General features: G+C 44.3%; 1 protein-coding gene across 1 annotated transcript; it reads left to right on the top strand.

Annotated features, from left to right (window-relative positions):
• The first annotated feature begins 243 nt into the window (after positions 1–243).
• On the top strand, positions 244–17,140 carry CHRNA9 (cholinergic receptor, nicotinic, alpha 9 (neuronal)). The gene is made up of 5 exons (XM_012644482.1): positions 244–393; positions 690–835; positions 1,786–1,940; positions 12,284–12,816; positions 16,166–17,140. The coding sequence occupies exons 1-5, from the start codon at positions 330–332 to the stop codon at positions 16,705–16,707; spliced, it is 1,440 nt and encodes a 479-aa protein (XP_012499936.1). The 5' UTR covers positions 244–329; the 3' UTR covers positions 16,708–17,140.
• The last annotated feature ends 5,506 nt before the right edge of the window (positions 17,141–22,646 follow it).

Genomic DNA, 22,646 nt, shown 5'->3' with positions numbered 1-22,646 from the left:
GTTCTTTGGTCTGGCTGTTGCTGCTGAGGGTGGCTAAGGACCTTCACTGAGATGCCCCCGCCCTGCCCCCTGGAGCAGCACTGCCAGACCGAACCCACCCTGGGTTCCTGGCATCTCAGCTACTGGAGCTGCCAGTCTCGGATTACAGGAGGGGAGGCAGGGCGGGTCTGGATCTCAGGACATCGGTGCTACGTGCAATGCAAGCCCGAGGCTCCGTGCGCCACGGCGAGGCTGCACCAGTGCGGCTCTGTGTGCCCGGCCCCTGCATTCGCAGAGGGAAGGGGAAGTCCACGCTGCCTGGAGGGACCGTATAGAGGCTCAGGAAGAAGATGAACTGGTCCCGTTCCTGCATCTCCTTTTGCTGGATTTACTTTGCCGCTTCCGTACTGAGAGGTGAGAGGCTGGTGACATATAACTCTCTCTGCTTATCTGGGGCCATTCCTTTGATGGGAGGTGGGATGGGACAGGGAAGAAGAACAGATGATCCGCCTGCATGGAAGGGCCCGGGCTTCTCACTGACGCGTGCTGGTCTGGGTGGTGGATGCCAGAGAAATGGCTCATCCATAGACACAAAGCTTAGCCCTAGCTGACGCTGCACTGTCCCCGGTTTTCAGCCTCAGGCTGGTATTCTTTGTTTCGAAATACACACGACACTCTGAATGTTGATCCGGGTCCCTCTTTTTCAGCAGCTGTAGAAACAGCCGATGGGAAATACGCCCGGAAGTTGTTTAATGACCTTTTTGAAGATTATTCCAATGCTCTTCGTCCAGTGGAAGATACAGATAAAGTCCTGAACGTCACGTTGCAGATTACACTTTCTCAGATTAAGGATATGGTGAGTAGTACACGGTGGCGACTCTTTGGAATGGTTCTCAGAATGAAAACAACCATCTTTCCAAAGGGAATGTCTCTCTGGGAACATGAGAGGGAATATGAGAGCAGATAGCCCCGCGTGCAAGCTGCCAGAAGAGAACGCCAGGAGGAGGAAGCTTCTCACAAAACTAAATAATTTCACTAAATGTTATCTAATCCTGGTTATTAACTGGAACAGTCTTAGATAATCTAAAGAAAGGTGGTGTTGTATATTGTATGCTTCCATCTCTATGAAATGTCCCAAATAGGGAAATCCATAGGGACAGAAAGCAGGATAGAGGTTGCCAGGGGCTGGGGAGCGGGAGGGGGACAGGCCGGTGACTGCATCACGGTTAATGGGGTTTCTTTTTAGGGGTTATCATAATAATTGGATTCGATAGTGGTGATGGTTACACAATACTGTGAATGTATTGGAAACCGCTGAATTGTATACTTCTAAAATGGTTAAAATGGTGAGTTTTATGTTATGTGAATTTAATTTCAATTTGGAAAAAAGGAAGGTGGTGTTTTAAGATGATATTGCTTATTTAGTGTTCATAGACATTTCATCACACACTGTTATGAAATTTGAAGGATTTTTCTTCTGTACATTGTAGATATTTCCTGACTTTCTCATTCAAGTACATCATTACTTGATCAATTTTCAGAGACATTTGAGTGGTAGACCCATGCAAAGATGTGAAGACTTAAAAATGTGTCCACTTTACATTCTGAACAGTAAATCCAGAAGGAAGGAAATAATGTGGCCTTGGTAGTCAATCAAGGGATAGATAGAACAGACAAAAGCTCTCATTTATCGAAAACAGATTAATGTTCTTGAAATGCCTGTTATGAAGAACAAGTGTCCTAAAGATGGAAGACATTTGGTTGAAGTGTCTGCTGGATAAAGTCACATCTGGATTCACTGTGCAGGATGAAAGAAACCAAATTCTGACCGCCTATTTATGGATCCGCCAAATCTGGCATGACGCGTATCTCACATGGGACCGAGACCAGTACGACGGGCTCGACTCCATCAGGATTCCCAGCGACCTGGTGTGGAGGCCGGACATTGTCTTGTATAACAAGTAAGTGCAGGTCAGAATTAAGCCTTTTCAGGAATGGACTCGTCGACTTAATAGAATTTAAACATAATGAAAAAGGGAATGTTTTAAAACAGGCATGAAGCTAAGGATTAATCCATGCTCCTAGGCCATGAATAATGGTCATAAAATCTTAGATAATAAAATAATAGGTGATAAAAGCTTATAGCTGGCAGGTAACCATCAAATTCAATCTAGATTCTCCCTTTTCAGGTGACAAATTGGAGGCTGCATTAGTTTTTTAGGGCTGCCATATAGAATAAAAGTACCGCAAATGAGGTAACAACAGAAATTTGTAGTCTCCCAGTTCTGAGATCCAGGTGTCGGCAGGGTTGGTTCCCCCGAGCACTGTGAGCAAGAATCGGTGCAGGCCTCTCCCGTAGCTCCGGGGGCTTTGCTGGCAATCCTCGGTGTCCTTGAACTGTAGAAGCGTCACTCTGATCTCTGCCTTCGTCTTCACCTGGCGTCCTCCCTGGGTGTTTCCTGGGTCCAAATTTCCTCTTATATAAAAACACCAGTCACATTGGATTAGGCGTCCACGCTACTCCAGAGTGACTTTGTCTTAATTATCATCTGCAATGACCCATTCTCAAATAAAGTCACATTCTGAGTGTCGGGGCTAGCACTTCAATGTACAAATTTTTCAGGGACACAATTCAACCCATAGCAATGGCACTCACTGTCCAAGGTCACGTATCGGTAACTGTGACGCTAGTAATATTAAATTGGAACGGGCCATCTAGAAGCCGGCCTGCGGATCTTGAACTTTGTATGGAGTGGAGGATGAACCAGATCATAGGGCTCCTGTTGGCCTTTTCCTGGTCTCAGAGCAAAGGGCCTTGTATAAATGCATAGGTGAGGTTTATGTTTCTCCAGCTATAAAGTGCACACAGATTACTCAGGATCTTGTTAAAATACAGATTCTGAGTTAGGAAGCCTGGGACGGGGCCTGCGGTTTTGCATTTGTATCAGCTGTAGACCATGCTGGCACTGGGCTACGCTTTGAGAAAGGGACCAGAGCTCTCTGCCACAACTCAAACTCAGTTGCTCCACCTGTTGTCGGGGGAGTTTCTCCCTCTTTTTATCTGGAACCCAAGTTTCTGTGGATTGGGGAAGGTTCCTCTGCAGTGCAGAACAATGTGAATGAGGGGCAGTTCAGGGGGCTCCCTGGGGAAGGGTTTCCGGTGGGCACGGATTTCCCGTAAGGAAGCAACACCGGCGGGCTGCAGCCTGGATTTTAGTCTCACTCCTTACTCAGAGAGCTCATCCGGGGGTCTTGACCTCTTGAATCGTGGCCCTGATCCTCCTGTTCATTCCCCACCCCGAGTGGCCAGAGGAATCTTCCATATCCCTGCCCAAGAAAGAGAACTTTCAAGGACTGGTGGTTTATTTTTCCAGTTCACCTCCCTCCTCATGTGCTCACTTTCTCTGTCTCTGTCTGTCTCTCTCTGTCTCTCTCTCTCTGTGTCTCACACAAACACACACATAGAGCATGAAAATGAGTCACATTGACTGGCCAGGTGTGGTGGCTTCTAGCACCTTGGAAGGCACAGGTGGGAGGATCGCTTGAGTGCAGGAGTTCCAGACCAGCCTGGGCAAGATAGCGAGACCCCATCTCTACAAAATATAAAAAAATTAGCCAGCCTTGGTGGTGCGTGCTTGTAGTCACAGCTACTCAGGAGGCTGAGGTGGGAGGATCGCTTGAGCCTAGGAGCTCGAGCTGGAGTAAGGTGGACGCCTAATCCAATGTGACTGGTGTTTTTATATAAGAGGGAATTTGGACACAGGAAACACACAGGGAGGATGCCAGGTGAAGACTGCAGTGAGCTATGATCCCACCACTGCAGTCCAGCCTGGGCAAGAAAGCAAGACCCTGTCTCAAAAAAAAAAAAAAAAAGAAAGAAAATGAGCCGCACTGTCGTCACCACGCTCTCATCCGCAGGGTGCAGGAGAGTGATATCTGAAAATACAGTTGACACAGATGGTCTCTCACAGCATTCTGTAAGTTTTAACAACTCTCCCTGGAAAACAAACAGAAAGCTGGTTCTCCTCTCCCTCCTGCTGTGATCGGCTGAGGCAGTGACCAGCTTAAGAGCTTCTTTGCAAGCCTGCGTGGCAGCCTGAGTTAGCCTACCCCAGAGCCCCTTTGTTAGAGATGCCAGTTCTGAGCTCATATGCCCACACAAACCCACTGGCAAATTCTGTCCTCATTCTCCCTCTCTCCGCCCACCCCATCGTTGGCCTTGATATGTTCCCTTTCTCTCACAGAGCCTTTCACCGCAGTGATTAACCAACTCTTTTCTCTTCCTCTGGTTGACACTTTAGCTTTTCTGCCCTCTTGTTATGGACAATTCTGTTTCTGATCCTCTATTCTCCTTTGCCACCTTCTCAGAAAAACTTCCCAGAGTTTTGCCATTTAGAGGAATCTTTAAATGTAGCTATGTTTGGATGACATTTGCATTTCTTAACCGACTGAGAGGAAAATAGGAGAGAGTTATAGGATCAGGCAAAAAAAGGACCCTAGTCACGACTGTTTCCTTAAGCCTGGTCCATCTGGCTGAATCCCCACCCCTGTAGAACCTTCTGGTTCCATGCGGGGAACGTGGCCAGTGTTCCCTGCAAAAAACCGGGTCCCTTTGGTAGAGTTGCAAGGGATAAGAAAATAATAGAGAGAAATGGAAAATGGAAGAAATAAAAGAATACACTGAGACAAAGATATAGTTTTATAAGTTTATAAAGATTATAGGCAAAGCAGGAGCTCAGGGGGCTTAGACCTCTCCGTTGGTCTCAAAAGCCCCGAATGAGGTCTTACATGGTAACTTATAGGAAATAGTGAACAATTGTCAGGGGTAACAGATTTACATAACAGGAACAGGTAGTTCCTCTCAGGTTAACAGATTTTCAAAAGGCTTTTACAGAAGGCTTCTACAGATTCTTTAACTAATTCTATTTATGTGAGCAAACGGTTACAAAGTCTTTCAAAGGTTAATTTCTAAATTCTAAGGTAAGTTTATCATTTAAACAGAGGGGTTAAACAGAGATATGGAAGCTCCATGCTTATTAGGTTATTGTGAATGGAGACAGGTAGTTTAGAGTGGTTTAAACAAAAGCTTTGCTTTTAGCCATTCGGGAAGCTGTCGTTTCCGGGAAGCTGTTTGTTCCGGAGGGCACTCCATTGTCAGCTCTCAGCCTATAGTTTTTAACAGATTCACTTGTGCTTTACAAAGCAAATCCAAATCTTTAGGTCTGAGAAACGCGGCGCCTTGTGGGATACAGCCGCTACTGCCTTTCAGAGACGCCCTTCCGAGTGTAACAGCATTCGAAATGCAAACCAACACATTCACATATTCCTTCAGGGCAAAGCTCTGCAAAACTCCTAAGACAAATCCTGTCCCCAAACACGTTTAATATTAATTCATGGAGCGACAGTTCCAGACAGTGTCACTGCTTCTCTGATGCTGGGACAGAACATTGCATAGCACCGAATCGGCTTCCTGAGTGGTGGTGGAAGGGACACGAGGGGCATGGGGCAGGTGGTGCAGTCTGGGGTGGTAAGATACTCTGGGCAGGAGGGTGCTTAGCTTCTAGAGTCACCCCCGGGGCTTGAATCCGCGGGGCTAGACCTGCTGGGGAGTGATCAGGAAGGCGATGGGCCTGGAAGCCACTTCACATGAGGAATAGTTGAATTTGTGCATGCTTAGTGAGGAAGAGAGAAGACCTTGGGAAGACTTGATGGCCACTTTAGGCAATCATGAGAAAATAAGGTAGAGAGAAGAGAGAATATTGCTCTAGAGGACAAAACCCCAAAGAATGAGTAGACGCTAAAGGGAAGATAAGATCTACTCAAAAAAAGAAAATTTCCCCGATAACTTCAGCAATGAATTTTTCCAAGAGGTAGCGAACTCTTCAGCAAAATAATAGTTCAAGTAGATACTGGCTTTGTTAGTAAATCAGTAAAGAAATGAATGAATTGGGGCTCAAAGTTCTGATGAAATGTTTGGTATGAGTGCATGGTTAGTAAGTGGTTAGTATAAGAAGCTGCAAGGATTCCTGACATGTTTAAATTGGGTAAAGAGTGGACTACAGAAATATAAAGTCTGCATGTATCATGGCAGGGATTTTTTTTTTGGACAACATTTCAACTAAGTTTACCCTTTATTCAAGTTTTTTACAAAACATTATGTTAAAAAGGATGACTTCAGACATACGAAGACATGAGTAGATAAATCAATTTCTGATGTGCTAAACAAACCTTTGGAGCTAAATTAGCAGCATGACTAATGTAGCCGTTGCTGTCAATCACCTTGAGACAAATATCAGTATCTTCATGACACATTTTATATTTCTTTGTGTTGTGTGGTGTTTTTTTGTACGTTAATAAAAAACAAAGAATTTTAGATGTTTTAGTGTCTGTTACATAGAAAGTACAATTCTTTTTCAATTCAATGAATTTTATAGAAAAATAAAAAATATATTTTTAAAAATATACTTAAAATAATTATAAAAATATATTAAAAATCTCTAAAAGGAAAAAAAGAGAAATAGAACACATGGAAAAATGTTCACCTTTTTGAATAATTAAAGAAAAGCAAATATATCAAGTAATGTGTATAAAGAGTTTCTAAAATGTTGATATCCTTTTCTCTTGTTTATTGCTTCTGCTTTATGAAGGGTTTCCCTTTTGCATTATTTATAGTAAAAAATGGAAACCAACACCCAACATTAGAGGAATGACTATGTAAACTACAGTAGATAAATTCTTTTTCTTATTATTTCAAAATATTACGGGGGTACAAATGTTTTTGATTACATGGATTGCTTTTGTTATGCTTGAGTCAGGGTTACAAGTGTGCCCATCACTCAGATAGTGTTCATTGTACCCATTAGGTAGGTTTTCACCCATCTCTTCTGCCCCCCTCCCCTTGCTTGATTTCCACTGGGTTTTACTTCCCTCTCTGCACATGTGTGCTCATTGGTTAGTTTAATGGTTGGATTTTTTTTTTTTTGAGAAAGGGTCTCACTCTGTCACCCAGGCTGGAGTGCAGTGGTTTGATCATAGCTCACTGCAACCTCAAACTCCTGGGCTCAAGTGATCCTCCTGCTTCAGCCTTCTGAGTAGCTGGGGCTACAGGTGCGAGAGCCTCCACGCCTGGCTAATTTTTCTATTTTTAGTAGAGACAGAGTCTCACTCTTGCTCAGGCTGGTCTCAAACTCCTGACCTCAAATAATCCTCTCATCTTGGCCTCCCAGAGTGCTAGGATTACAGGTGTGAGCCACCGCGCCCGGCCAAAATGGTTGGATTTCAATGAGCAGCTTTAATGGTTGGATTTTAGACCATTTTAGTGAGGAATTTGGTGCCCTATTATATTTAGAAGAATTTGTCTAGAATTTAGGGTTAAGGTCAGCTAACCTTAGCTATATGAGATGATTTAGCAGATGGCAAGACTTCTAGATGAGATTGTAAATAAAAGAGGAGAGAAGGAATAGGTTTGGAGAAAAAGAGGATGAGTTTGCTGTTAAGTTTGAGAGACAAAAGGAACATCCACATGGAGATGTCCAATCACGACATTGCAAAGGCAAATCTGAAAGCCGGAGAGAAAGTTGAGGAGAGAGATGCCAAAACCCTTTAAAGCCCGTAGAACTACCCATGGAGGGAACGAAAATGGCTGAGGACAGAGTTGGGGAAACCTCTGCATTGAGCTAGAATGAAAGGTTAGAAAGGTAGAAGGCTAACTGAGAGAAAGCTGTGTCCTAGAAACCAAGGGAGAAAATGACGGCTCGGAAGAGCCCAGTGCAGAGCGCTTGGGCAGCGTTGGGCGAGGAGACCAAGAAGAGGTCTGGAGACTTGCCTATTTGCACTTGTCGGAAAAAAGCCAAGAATGCCGGCGTTGAGAGATGAAAACAAGGTGGAGGAGACAACAGCATGTATCAATTGCTCCTGAGAGCAGCTGTGTGGAAGGAGAGGTGGGAAGTGCCCTGGAGGAAAGGAAGTTGGCAGGAGGGACTTGGGGACAGAGCCGGGAGGGGCCTGGAGGGGCAGAGGGAGCGAGGGACGGAGGCGGCAGCGTCCTGAGGAGCCGGGCGCCGGACGGCGGAGAGCAGGAGAGAGGGGCCGGTGGGGAGGGAAAGAGGAAGGGTGGGGCTGAGTAAACGGACAAGTCCGCGGAGGTTGCAGGCACTCCCTGGCGACTGGAAAACCCGCCTGTCACTCCCGTCCCCCGCCACCGGCCTCCTGCCTGCTTTCCGGGAAGGCGCTCCCTACCGGGGTCCGAGCGCGTTTGCTCCAGGCGGAGACCACCGAGCGGAGGAGGAGGAAGGGCCGCCCGCGGCCACGGCGGCTGGGGAGGGGAGGGGGGAGGGGAGGCGAGAGGGGAGCAGAGCGTCTCGCCAAGAACGTGAAAGAAACTTAGACACGGAGGTCGGGGAAGACAAGCAATTCATGTGTTGGACACTTGCTACATGTCAGCATGAGTTGGGGCTTTACAAAACGTGTAGACAAAATACTGCCCCTCCCAAAGATGCCCACCTCCCAATGCCCCGACCCTGTGCACGTGTTGAGTCGCGTGGCAGAGGAGAATTGCAGATGTGACTGAAGAAAGATTGGAGATGGGGGTTATCTCGGGTACGGGGGCCAGGCAGGGGAGAGCTGGCAGTGCCACAGAGGAAGCAGAGGTTAGTGATGCAAGGAAGGGGCCCTGAGGCCAGGAATGCGGGTGGCTTCTAGAAGCTGGAAAAGGCAAGGCAGGATTTTCCCTGAGAGCCTCCAGAAGGAAGGCAGCCCGGCTACACGTTGATTTTAGGATTTCTGACCTCTATTAGTAGAATTGTTAAGATGCTAAATTTGTGTTGTTTTAAGACACTAGGTTTGTGGTAATTTGTTACGGCAGCAATGGGAAATTAATATACATTGTTACTGACTGAAAATGGAATTTAAAAGAAATCTTAAAGTATTGTAATCCCCACTTTCACAGGTGAATGACAGAGATATAACCTGCTTACGGTTACAAACCCTGAACCAGGTTTTGAACCCAAACCTCTCCGTGATATTTTTATGAGGAATAAATAATAAGAATCTTAAGACTTTTAAGTTTAAACTTGCTGCATTAAGAATCTGTCTCTGACCTCAAGGAACAATCTAATAAGAAATGTATGTAAAACTATAATATAAGGTAAAAATGTAAGTCCCTTTTAGCATAGAAGTAAAGTGCCATGGCCCTGCAAAGATGGGAAGATGCCTGCCTGGAGAGGCAGGGAAGGCATCACGGAGAAGGCGGCATCTGAGCTGAGGCTCGAAGGGTGTGCTAGATTGGTGCAGGCAGACGGCGGGGCTGTTGCCGACGGAAGAAAGATTCTGAATCGGAGAGGACCTCACAGAGCGCTGGGGTTTCAGCCTTGACTGGTGGAGTGCGAGCGAAGGAGACCTGCGGGAGACTAAAGCTAGAAGGTGGGGTGGGAGTAGACCACGGAACATCTCACTAAACTGAGGAGGTGGGCAAGTATCTGGTGGGCCACAGGAAGCCACTGCAAGTTTTGAGCTGTAAAATGAGATGATCAGCAAAACCAGGGAGATAAAACAATAATATATTAGTCATGAAGTGATTAAATGTAATGTCTTTAAACAACTCCTGAGTGGCTGGGGTGATGCTTTTGGTCGGTGGGTTCCCCTGCTGTCTGGCTGGGGGTTGGGTTAGGCCAATGGGAAGCACGAGTGGGCAATTTCAGGGAGAAAAGAGAGGTTAGGGTATATTTTCCCTTGCTCCCTTCCTATGGAGTTGTCTTTGGCTGGGTGTGTCTCTTGGCAGAAGGTCCTAACGCCTGTCATAGTGACCCTTTTCATAAAACTCCTTCCTTCCAGGTTCTGGTAACTGCACCTTCTCTTCCCCTCTTCAGGCCAGGGAATGGGAATAGCTTGCTGTTCTGGGCCCCAGTGTGGTGTCCCTGCATCTTACCATCCCTTTCTAAATAGTCTCTTCATTAACTCTCCTCAAATTATCTAATTTGACTAGGCCATCTGTTTGCTGCAGAGACTCTAATCAATATGATTGTTCTAGCTCCAGATAGATTCTCTTCGATTCTCTCGTTCTCTCCTCTTACACCAAAGAAGTGAGGTGGGTAAGTGGTGTTCTCACTTTGCAGGTAACGACACATATTTCTCATTGTTCATGGGGTAGGTTCAGGCATTTTCAAAAATTTCTTTTGGTTATCTTCACAAAGACTCACATTAAAGATCGCTTTGGGTATGGAATGGACCCAGTCAGACCATTACAGCTAACACTGTGGTGCCTGATTTTTAATGAGCGGAAAAAACAAAAAACCTTAAAAACATGCTTGTTCTGATCCAACACATACTTTTCTAGCTATTTGACCTAAGGAAAGCATCAGTGTATACGGCAAAGATTCAACTACAGAGATGTTCCCTGCAACACTGCTTATAAATACAAAAACTGCAACCAACCCATAATGTCCGACATCAGTAGACTGGTTAAATAACTGTGGTGTATCTACATGGTGGAATATAGTGGAATTCTCTTTAGCCATGAAAAGAATGTTGTAGAAGAGTATAAACAGATGACGACATGTATTTTTTAATTTTCCCTCATCCTTTTTTTCTTTTTCTTTTCTTTTTGTTTTTTTTGTAAATTGATTTCTTAATTTTGGGATAATTTTGGATTTACAGAAAAGTTGCAAAGACTGTGCAGAGCTCTCTTATACTCTTCACCCAGTTTCCCCTAATATTACATCTCACATAACCATAGTACATTTATCAAAATTGATACAATATTATTAGCTAAACTACACACTTTATTCAGATTTCACCAGGTTTTGTATTAATGTGCTTTTTCTATTCCAGGATCCAATTCAGGATACCAACATTACATTTAGCCAAAATATATTTTATAGGGAAAAATTATAAGGAAAACTGGAAAAATATGCGTCAAATGTTAACAGAAATGTATCAGTTAACGTTCTTTGGTCATAGCCATTGGAAACTGACTTTGAGTACCTGTGAACACATGAACTTGTTAGAAGGATATGGTATATCTCATTGAATTGAAAGAAAAGGAAAACAACCAGGCCTTGGGAGGGACAAAACCAAGACTGCTCCAGTGTTCGAGACAGCAGGGGCCACGGAGCTGTTTTATTTAGCAAGGAGCCACCACCAGGGTGACTGTTCCTGGTCTTTGAGTCACTCTGCTTAAGATCTAAACTCCAGGGACTATAACTTTGTTGGACCTAGCCTGGGTCACCCAAGCCAGCACCTGACCAGGTGGGGCTGGGACACCTTGATCAACAGTTCCTCTGCCTTGAAATAGCGGTGGAGAAAGAGTAATTCCCTAAAGGAAAATAGAAATTCTGCACCCAAAAATGCTAGGCATAAATGTTGATAGATCACAAAAAGATATATCCAGAATAAGCGATTATCTCTAAGATTATGGGCGAGTGGCCTTTTTTCTCCACGTTTTCCAAATGTTCCAAATAAGCATGTGTACCTCTTAGAACAGCAACGAGAAACTATTTTTAATATTCTGGTTCCTAAAGTTAACAAAGTCAGGTAAGCAGATTTTGGCCTTGGCAGGCTTACTTTTTGAATGGATTGTTAAATCATTATACCTGGACCAAGAGAGTGGCATTGGGAATGGACAGGAAGGGACACAGAGCAGAGATGCTTTAAAGCTGTGGTCCCCAAGCCCTGGGACTGGTACTGGTCCGTGGCCTGTTAGGAACTGGGCCGCACAGCAGGAGTGAGCAGTGGTGAGCGAAGGTTCATCTGTGTTCACAGCTGCTCCCGTCACTGGCGTCAGCACACAGGCCCTGCCTCCCGTCAGATCGGCAGCAGCATTAGACTCTCACGGGAGCTCAAACCCTGCTGTGAGCTGCGCATGGAGGGATCTGGGTCGTGCTCCTTATGAGAATCTAATGCCTGAGGATCCGAGGTGGAGCTGAGGCGGTGATGCTGGCGCTGGGCAGCGGCTGCGAATACAGATGGTCATTAGCAGAGAGGTTTTATTGACTGCACAATCAAACCATGCCCCTACCCGGTCTGTGGAAAAATTGTCTTCCACGAAACCAGTCCCTGGTGCCAAAAATGTTGGAGACCATTGCTTTAAAGGAAGACTCCAAGAGAACTTGGCCCTGACTAGTAGCAGGAGATGAAGGAGAAGGGCGAATTCGAGTTGACTCGACTCTCAAGCCAGAGTGACAGGGAAAATGGCAATCCGTTGCCAAAGACAGTGAGGTGATGGGCACGGGGCAGTGAGCTGTGTGGGATAAGGAAGTCGGCGAGGTCTCCTAACAAGAGACTTTCATTTTCCTCATCTGACCTCCAGGGCTGACGACGAGTCTTCAGAGCCCGTGAATACCAATGTGGTCCTACGGTATGATGGGCTGATCACCTGGGACGCACCAGCCATCACCAAAAGCTCCTGTGTGGTAGATGTCACCTACTTCCCCTTTGATAACCAGCAGTGCAACCTGACCTTTGGCTCCTGGACCTACAATGGCAATCAGGTGGACATATTCAACGCCCTAGACAGCGGCGATCTCTCTGACTTCATAGAGGATGTGGAATGGGAGGTCCATGGCATGCCTGCCGTGAAGAATGTGATCTCCTACGGCTGCTGCTCTGAGCCTTACCCCGATGTGACATTCACTCTCCTTCTGAAGAGGAGGTCTTCTTTCTATATCGTCAACCTCCTCATCCCATGCGTCCTCATATCTTTTCTGGCTCCCTTGAGTTTTTATCTCCCAGCAGCCTCTGGGGAAAAGGTCTCCCTGGGAGTGACCATCCTGTTGGCCATGACTGTATTTCAGCTGATGGTGGCAGAGATCATGCCAGCCTCAGAAAATGTCCCTCTGATAGGTGAGTTCAAGTGTCTTACACTTGAGCCTAGCTGTGTAGCAACTGGGTCATGCCTTTAAGGGGGCGTGTGTGCCTTTAAACTTGTAACGACTAGGCCAACTTCAGACTCAATACAGGCTAACTCGTAATTCCTTTGGTGTCTGCAGTTGGCATCTTTGAATACAGATGGCTGCTGGAATCAAAACTGGTCTCATGGTCTCTGGGTTTCCCGAAAGAGCAATGAGTGGCGTTATGATTTAGAGCAGCAGTTCTCAAAGTGGTGGTCCCGGGACCCACAGCATCAGCATCACCCGGGAACTTTTAGAAATGCAAATTCTCAGGGCCCACCCTAGACCTACTGAACTGGAAACTCCAGAAGTGAGGCCTGGCCATCTCTTTTAACAAATCTTCCAGGTGATTCTGACGCACTTTCTGTTCAAGTCCGAAAACTGCTGACCTAGAGGTTAAGGCTCTGATTTTGAAGTCGAAGAAACCTGCATTTGAGTGCTGACTTCGCCACTCACTCCTTAATCAACCTTAGGCAAGTTACTTGACTTCTTAGTCTCTGCTTTATCATCTGCAAAATGTGTGTAACTGCTGCCTTCTGTGTCATTGCCTAGCACAGAACCTGGCATATGGTAAACACCGAGTAAACAGTGACTCTCACTATCCTTCGCGTTACAAGGGTGCAAGGGCTTTCTCCTTGGGAAGAGTGGAAACGTGATAGAAAGATGAACTGGATTTTTAAGCCTGACATACAGTAGATGTCTAAGAGGGTATAATAGCATCGGGAGAGCTTATTGAAATGCAGATTCCTATACCCGAAGAGTTCGATTTGGCGATCTTGACCGAGATGTGAGAATCCAGGGTGATTCTAAAGCAGACCATGTTTTCAAAAATCTGCAGTAATGAAATGTCCCTTCAAGGAGTGGAGTGCAGACAGAGGCGACCATCCCTGCCTCCCTGTTTCTTAGCCTACCTTGCTCTGAGCTCTCTCCTGTCAACTTTAACACCCATTTCCTGCCACCAAGGATGCCCCTGAGATCCAATATCTCCATCTCAATGACTTGCTGTTGTAATAGACACTTCCCAGAATCAGAAGCTAGACCCAAGTTTTAGTTCTTTAAAGTAAGCAATGAAGAGAAATTTCAAAGCACCAAGGGACTTAGGGACCAATAGCAAAGGGATGTTGCCCTGCCCTTTTCCTTTCTACTGAATCCAGTCACTCATGATTCAGATGATACTATTTTGGTTTCTCTGGAGATTTCTTCCTTTTTATTATATGTCTTTCCTAGCAAAACAGCACACACACACCTTTTTGAGAATTAGAAGCAGGAGGTTCCCTCCCCCAATAAAGAGGAAGAGATGCATTGTCATTTGTATTACCTCTTCTGAGGCAGACATGATTGGCAGTGCTGACATCCAATCATAACCCTGTTTGAGGAAGGATCATTGGTGGGTCCCTCCCTCCTCTTCAGCAGTGACATCCAACAGTAAGTGGGCACAATATCTAAAGAAAGATGTCGCACAGGAATTTTTCAAGTATTACTTGGTCTGTTTCTATGATAATATGAAATTATCTTTTTAGTAGGGGTTCACACAGATCTTGAGAATATTTAGTAACAATCACAATTAGTTATTTGTAGTACCTATGAAGTGTGCTTGCAATCTTACAGAAACATGTTTAAACTTTCTGCATTAAATGTAGGATTTGATGTAGGTTTCCGTGGCCTTTACCATATTAAGAAATGTTTTCTGTATTTTTAGTTAACTAAGAGTTTCTAACAAATAATAAAAGGATGATAAATGTCAAATGCTTTGTCTTCATCTGTTAGGATAATCATATGAGTTTTCTCTTTTACCCATTAATGTAGTGAATTGCATTAAAATTTTCTGAGTTGAACTTCTTTGTATTACTGAACCAAACTCTCCTTTCTCATGATATATTATCATTTCAAGATGCTGTTGGATTCAGTTAGCTAATATTTTTATAGGACTTTCTTAAATATGTCTATAAGTGAAATGGTCTTGATATTTCTTTTTTTGTCACTTTTAAAAGCAAGGTCAAATTGACTCCATAAAATGAGCTGGGTAACTTCTCTACTTTTTCTTTTTCTGGAACAACTTGCATAAGATATGAATTATCTATTTTTTTAAAGTTTGATAAAATTCACCTATAAATTCTTTTGGGCCTAGAGCCTTTTTGGGGAGAGGTATTTGATTGATTTCTATTTCTATTAAAGTGTCCGTTCTTCTTGCACTAATTGTGACATCTTATATTTTTCTGAAAATTTCATCTAGATTATCAAATATATTATTATACAACTATTTATAATATTTTATTATTTTCTAAATCTTTTGCTTTCTCTCTCTCTCTCCCTTTCTCTATTTCTATTCTGTGAGTAGCTTTATCAAAGATTTATTAATTGTATTACCCTTTTTAAAAATTTGATTTTGGTTTTGTTTATCTTCTTAGTTTTTTGTTCTATATGTCATAAATTTGTGCCCTTATCTTTATTGTTTCCTTCTCTCATTTCCTTGTTTCAAGAACATTTGCTTTACACAGTCACGTTTGAAAGACACAGTGTCTCTGTAGCCAATAGTAAGATTAATGAGGTCTGAAGACAATTCTGAGAATTGGTCAAGTTCGTTGTTTGTTGAGAGTGGAAAAGTTTTTCACATCATGATCTCAGCAAACATTTACACACTTTTCAACTTTGAGCCAGGAATGTTGCTGAGAACTTTACAAGTATCATCTCAATTAAGCCTTGATCTATTCCTGAAATTTAGATGCTATTATTACACCTACTTTACGGAACAAGAAGCTGAGGCTTAACAAGATTATATGCCTTGCTCCCGGTCACAAGTCTAGTGAGTGATAAAGCTGGGATTTGCACTAAAAAAAAGTCTGATTCAAAAGTCTGTACTTGTAACCACTAGGATACGCCACTTACTTCGAAATGGTGTTTGCTTCTTTCTTTTAAGCCAAATACGGTCATGTGCCGCATAACAACATTTCGGTCAATGAAAGATTACACATACCATGGTGGTCCCATAAGATTACAATACCGTATTTTTACTGTACTTTTTCTATGTTTAGATGTGCAAATACTTACCATTGTGTTATAACTGCCTACGTATTCAGTACAGTCACAGCTGTACAGCCTGGGAGCAATAAATAGGCTGTACCATGTAGCCTCGGTGTGTAGGAGGCTGTACCATCTAGGTTTGTGTAAGTGCGCTCTATCATATTCACACAAGGACAAGATCTCCTAACGATGCATTTCTCAGAGCACATCCCCATCATTAACGGATGCATGGCTGTGTGAGGACAGTTTTAAAGCTAACTTCATTGTCGTTTTAATTCCAGGTAAATATTACATAGCCACCATGGCCTTGATCACAGCCTCCACTGCCTTGACCATTATGGTGATGAACATCCACTTCTGTGGGGCCGAGGCCCAGACAGTGCCACGCTGGGCCAGGGTGGTCATCCTGAAATACATGGCCAGGATCTTATTTGTCCATGACGTGGGTGAGAGCTGCCTCAGCCCGCACCACAGTAGGGAGCGGGACCGCCTCATGAAGGTGTATAGCCAACTCCCAGAGTCTGACCTGAAAACAGCCGGGAACAAAGACCTTTCCAAAAAGAAGGAACTGCATGAACTCTTAAAGAATGACCTGGGGCGCCAGGGTGAGAACCCACAGGACGCCGACAGTCACTGTGCACGGTACAAAGTGCTGACGAGGAACATCGAGTACATCGCCAAGTGCCTCAAAGACCACAAGGCCACCCACTCCAAGGGGAGCGAGTGGAAGAAGGTGGCAAAAGTCATAGACCGATTCTTCATGTGGATTTTTTTCATTATGGTGTTCGTGATGACTATTTTGATTATAGCAAGAGCAGATTAGTAGGCATTTGATACCTGGGGAGAAATTAGTAAAATTCTCTTTGATCTACTCCAATGTTCTTCCAAGCCAGATTTTGTTCTTGTATAATGTAGGGGTTATATTGTCTGTGCTTTTTATTTTTAACTTCAAAGTAATGTTGTGGCTACCTGCCAGGTTAAGTTAAGCAGGAGATCCAAAGTATCAAGGGTAGGAAGATAGAGAAAATAGGGAAGGACCCCTTTTACAGCTTACCAGAGTGTTGAGTGACTGGCCTCTAGTTTATATATCAATAATTATTCACCTCGCTGGCAGTGTAGATAACAAAGTATACCACTTTATTGCTCAAAATTTAAAACAAAAATGGCAAAATAAAACAAACTCATTTCCCCCTTAGTTCCCATTAGAACATGCTTTTAAAAAAGGAAATTAGTCATATGTGCCTTAGTGTGATTTATTAAAGCCCAATGATGCCTTTTTCAGGTATGGTATATTTCAACCCAAATCGGAAATGATGGAATGAAAAGTTTTGTCCCACATAAAGAAAGTCTAAGGGTTAGCAATTTAATGGGAAAGAGAGCTTTCTTCATAACGCTGATGTCATATATGTTGGTTATATTAATATAAACCTGAAAGATGAGGTCATTCCTGCATTTAGTCTTTGATTAAAATAAGATAGACGGCCTGACCCAAGCATTACAAAAGAGACCCATGTAACCAATAACATTTGTACCCCCTTAATATTTTGAAATTAAAAAAAAATAAGATAGATGAGATTGTCCTGCCTTTAGTCTTTGATTAAAATAAGTTGATTAGCAAGCCAGACTCATTCATTCATTCATTAACTAGTCACCAAACATTTATTAAATTTCTCCTACATACAATAAAGCTACATGATTCACATTTGCATTGGGTGTCATAGCAAATCTTGTACACAAGCTGATCCCTTTTTTTTTTAAGACAGAGTCTTGGCTGGGCGCGGTGGCTCACGCCTGTAACCCCAGCACTCTGGGAGGCCGAGGCGGGAGGATCGCTCGAGGTCAGGAGTTCGAGACCAGCCTGACCAAGAGCGAGACCCCTGTCTCTACCAAAAATAGAAAGGAATTAGCTGGACAACTAAAAATATATAGAAAAAAGTTAGCCGGGCACGGTGGCGCGTGCCTGTAGTCCCAGCTACTCCCAGTCCCAGGCTGAGGCAAGAGGATCGCTTGGGCTCAGGAGTTTGAGGTTGCTGTGAGCTAGGCTGACGCCACGACACTCTAGCCCTAGCGACAGAGTGAGAATCTGTCTAAAAAAAAGACAGAGTCTTGCTATGTTGCCCCAGCTAGAGAGCCGTGGGACTGCAATGTATGAGTGTTCCTATCTCTCCACATCTGTGTCAACATCTGTTGTTTTGGGACTTCTTGATAAAGGCTATTCTCACTGGAGATAAGTGATATCCCATCGTGGTTTTGATTTGCATTTCCCTGAGATCAAATGACTTTTAATATTGGTAAAATAAAATAAGTAATATTTGAACAGATGTCAAAAAATGTAAAGATCAGCATTAAGAGTATAGAAATATTATTTGTGTCTTCCAAATTAAAAAAGGAAATGCAAACTTTTTTCAACACAAAAGAAGACAGGAAAGGAGAAAAATTGAAGAAACACTTCACCAGACTGCTCTTAGCCATGCTTAGTTACTACATTCCCTGGGCAGGCGATGCAAACCAACGCAAACATGAAATACACAATATGATAGCAAAGTGGGAAGGTAAATGTTAGGGAACTATTGGGACAATCAGCCTGCTGTTTATAAAAATGAATTTCACATGGATTAAAGACTTAGATGTAAAAACAAAAACAAACAAACAAAAAGGCTTACAGCCATGGCCAGGCACAGTGGCTCACACCTGTGATCCTAGCACTCTGGGAGGCTGAGGCAGGATTGCTTGAGCTCAGGAGTTGGAGACCAGCTTGAGCAAGAGCGAGACCCTGTTTCTACTAAAAATAGAAAAGTTAGCCAGGTGTGGTGGCGCATGCCTGTAGTCCCAGCTATTCGGGGGGGCTGAGGCAGGAGGATCACTTGAGCCCAGGAGTTTGAGGTTGCCGTGAGCTATGACGAAGCCACTGCACTCTAGCTGGGGCAGTAGAGAGAGATCCTGTCTCAAGAAAAAGAAAAAGAAAAAAAAAGGCTTGTGAGAAAATTTAGGAGACTTTCTGCATGAAATACTCCACTTCAATCATTTTAAAAGGTGGTAGCTGCTACGAAAGAGGGGCCCGGGGTTCCTGAAGGAGAGTCACCAAGGGACTGGTTTGGTGGGTGGCCAGTCTGCTGAGGAAATGGTGTCCAAGATGAGAACTGAGGATGAGGAGTCGGCCAGGGGAAGAGCTGAGGAAAGTGCCAGATGGCAGGTCAGAGCTCAGGCTCAAGGGCAGAACAGGGCTTACTACATTTGAGAAAGAGAAGAGAAGTTCCGAGGCAGAACGGTGGGTCGAACCAGCGACCCACGAGAGAGGCATGAGCGAGACTGGCAGGGTGAGCAGGGCCAGGTCATGCAGAGCCTTGCAAAGTTTAAAAAAACACCCACTACTTTGTTTATTGTCTGACTGCATGAGTGCACTGAGGTGTGTCTGGGTTTGTCGAGGCCCTGACCTTTGTTCTTTCTCCTGCTTTAGCCTCTGTGTCTACTTTTCTGTCTCACACCAGCACTCTCCAGCACAGCCAGGGGCAAACCTGGCAAGTGGAGTGTCTTGGGCAAACTGGAAATGCAAGTTCCCGAACATTCGAAGCTATTGTGGTGAGGCCACTTGTAAAGTCACCAACTCCAGAGGCTAGCAAAGAGCCCTCTGCCTATTTCTTCCTCCCTCTCAGGTTACACCTTTGAAATAGGACCTGGCCATTCAAACTCCATGAGCTGTGGAGCCTCTCCAAGCCTTGAAAGATAAAACCCCATGACAGCCCCCCTTGCCTTTGTGTATTTCTCTCTCTCTGCTCCTCTCAGCCAAGGTTCCTTCCCGCATCATCCGGGGTTCCAGCAGGACACAGACGGTGTGTTCAGAGTAGAATAATTTGAGAAAGACTTAATCAAATACTGTCTTCAAAGGCGGGGGCAGGCGGCAGAGAATCCTGGCCTAGGCAAGAAGAGCTATTTCTGCTGCAGGCCTGAGAAGAGGCGGGGGTCACCTGAGCCGAGGAGGAGAGCTGGTGACTGCCGGTGGAGTGAGCGCAGCAGACCCCTCCGGGAGGGAGCTGGGGGTACATCCCTCCCTCGCTCTCCTTCCTGCCAGACCCCTCCCAGGGCTCCCCTGTGGCAGCTGTCACAGGACTCCGTTGCCGTTGCCTGTGTCCCCAGACAGAGAGCAGAGTGGGAAAGGGCTGAGCTGAATCTGCAGGACAAAGGACTGACATCCCGCACGTTTCCTCACTCTTTGCTTTCCCTCTGCATTGAAAACCTGACTTTCCTCCACCTTCCACTCCAGCGGCTGCCGCCAAGTCTACCCTGGACTTCGCAGTTGCCAGATCCACTGGCTGCCTCAGGCCTCTCTGCTGCCTTTGACACGCAAGTGCTTCCTCCTTCCCGAAACTCTTCTCTCTTACCTTCTGTGTTGCCGCTTTCTACTTCTTAGATGGCTAGTTCTCAGAAGCTCTGGCTGGCTCTCGGGCCTGCTCTTCTGGTAAAGGTCGCTGTCCCTCACAGGGCTCTGTCCTCAGCTCTCCTCCCCTGTGGTTTTTACCACCAAGTACATCCTGATGATTCTCAAAACAATGTGTCTGATCTTAATCTCCCCCAGGCCCAAACCCAGTACGATCTTCAAGTCCACGGTTAGCTCCACGTGACGGTTAGCTCCACGTGACCGTCTCCCAGGCCTTCACACTCAACATGCCCCTAAGTTCATTATCTGTGTTGCCACCTAGTCTGCTCCTCCTGTGTTCCTTGTGTCATTTAGTTGGACTACCATCAACTCCGTCACCCAGGCTAGAACTCGGGCAGTCATTCTGGATTCTTATCTAACCCAGTATCAAACCAGCCACTGACCCTGTCAATTCTACCTGCGAAGCGGTTTTCAAATCTGTCCACTTCTTGCTACTCCCCTCACAATTGCCTGATTTCATTCAGATCCCTGTCGTCTTTGCCTGGACTCTCACAGCTGCACCCTAACTAAGCCTCCAGTTCTTCCCCGTTGACTCTGTCTTCCTCGCTGCTGCCAAACTGATCTTGTGACTTTTCCACCTAAAACTTTTAAATGGCTAACTAAATACCTACAGGATAAAATCCAATTTCCTTAATATGATATAGCAGAGATTAAAAGTGTGTGTGTGTGTGTGTGTGTGTGTGTGTGTGTGTGTGTGGTTTCTTTTCTCATGCTCTAGGATGAGATGTCCCCTTGTTCTCCCCAGGTGTGTGAATTATCTTCTTGGCATAGAAAATAACCACCCTCCAACCTCTTTCAAAGGAACTAGTCAGACTTCTTCCACACTTTGAGGGTCTGAGACCCCTGGGAGCAGTCAGGGTCTTCATCATGGAAGGGGGCATGGGAATAAGACCTTTGCGGTCTGACAGTTGAGGAAGAAGCAAAGCTGACTTCCAACCCTGGGCGTGCGACTCCGGCTGAGCTAGGCATGACACCTTGAGTTTATATGAAAATGGGACACCAACGGGGGTTCTTACCTGAGAGGAAATTGGAGGTCAAAAAAAAGGGAAAAGAAAAGAAAAAGTCAGTGGAAATAAAGAATCAAGAAATGGATCTCGGTGCATGTGAGAATTTAGTATATGACAACAAGAGTAGCTCGAATCAATGGGAAAAAGCTATCCATTAGGAAAATAAAATAAAATCAGCCCCTTGTTTCATATAAGATACAAAAATTAATTCAAGATGAATTAAAGATTGAAATGCAAAAAAATAAAAAAATATAATTCTTAGGAGACTACACGTCAGAGGCAGAAGAGATCTCCTTACAAAAACCAGAAACTAGAACTATAAAAGAAAAAGTGGACATATTTGACTACCCAAAAACCAAAGGAAAAATTTTGTAATGAATATTTTGTAAATAAAGGTACATTAAGCTACAAATTTTTCCTATGACACACTAAAAATTTGTGATTTAAATATGTCCACAGCTGTGCCTTCTAGATTGTGTCCACCTCGATGATAGAAACTATATCTCATTTATTTTCCCATTCCATCATCACGCTGGGTGTTGTCCAAGGGCTACTGTGACCAAATACCATATACTGGGTGGCTTAAAACAGCTAAAAGTTATTGTGTCACAGTTCCAGAGGCTAGAAGTCCAAAAGAAATTTGTTGGCAGAGACATGTTCTGGAAGATTCTAGGGGAGAATCCTTCCTCGCCTTTTCTGGCTTCTGGTGGTTGCCCACAATCCTTGGTGTTCCTTGGTCTGTAGCTCCAGCGCTTTTGTCCGTCTCTCTGTCTTGACATGGTTTTCTCCTGGTACGTCTTTGTCTCTATGTCCAAGTTTCTCTTTTCTTAGATGGATGCCAGGCCCTGGAGTGGGGCCCACCCTAATCCAGCGTGACCTCATTTTACTGGAACACACCTGCAAAGGCGCCATTTCTAAATAAGATCACATTCACAGCTATCAGGCTTAGGACTTCAACACAGCTTTTTTGGGACACAATTCAACCCATAACAGGCGTGCATACTTGATAAATACTTTTTAATTTTTATCGAAGTCATAAAATCTTCATATTAAAAGAAAAATTCATAGAATTTTTAACAAGCAATAAAATTGTAGTGATCTAAGGGAAACTGTAATGCAAGCAAAATATACACTGATTTGTAGCCATTCGTGTCAATTGGGGGGAGTGAAGTAATAATAATAAAACAAGTAAATACGAGGGACATTAGGATGGGGATAGGGATTAGGAGAGATGTAATAGAAGATCTCTTTCCTTTTTACCTGTTTCCTTATCCAGGTCACGAAACCCAAGTATAATAAAATTTCTATTTTACACAGTTT

The sequence above is a fragment of the Propithecus coquereli genome, unplaced genomic scaffold, assembly GCF_000956105.1.
Source record: "Propithecus coquereli isolate 6110/MARCELLA unplaced genomic scaffold, Pcoq_1.0 Scaffold213, whole genome shotgun sequence".
NCBI classification, from domain to species: domain Eukaryota; kingdom Metazoa; phylum Chordata; class Mammalia; order Primates; family Indriidae; genus Propithecus; species Propithecus coquereli.
The sequence above is the reverse complement of the archived record's forward strand: the minus strand, read 5'-3'. Positions and strand labels throughout refer to the sequence as shown.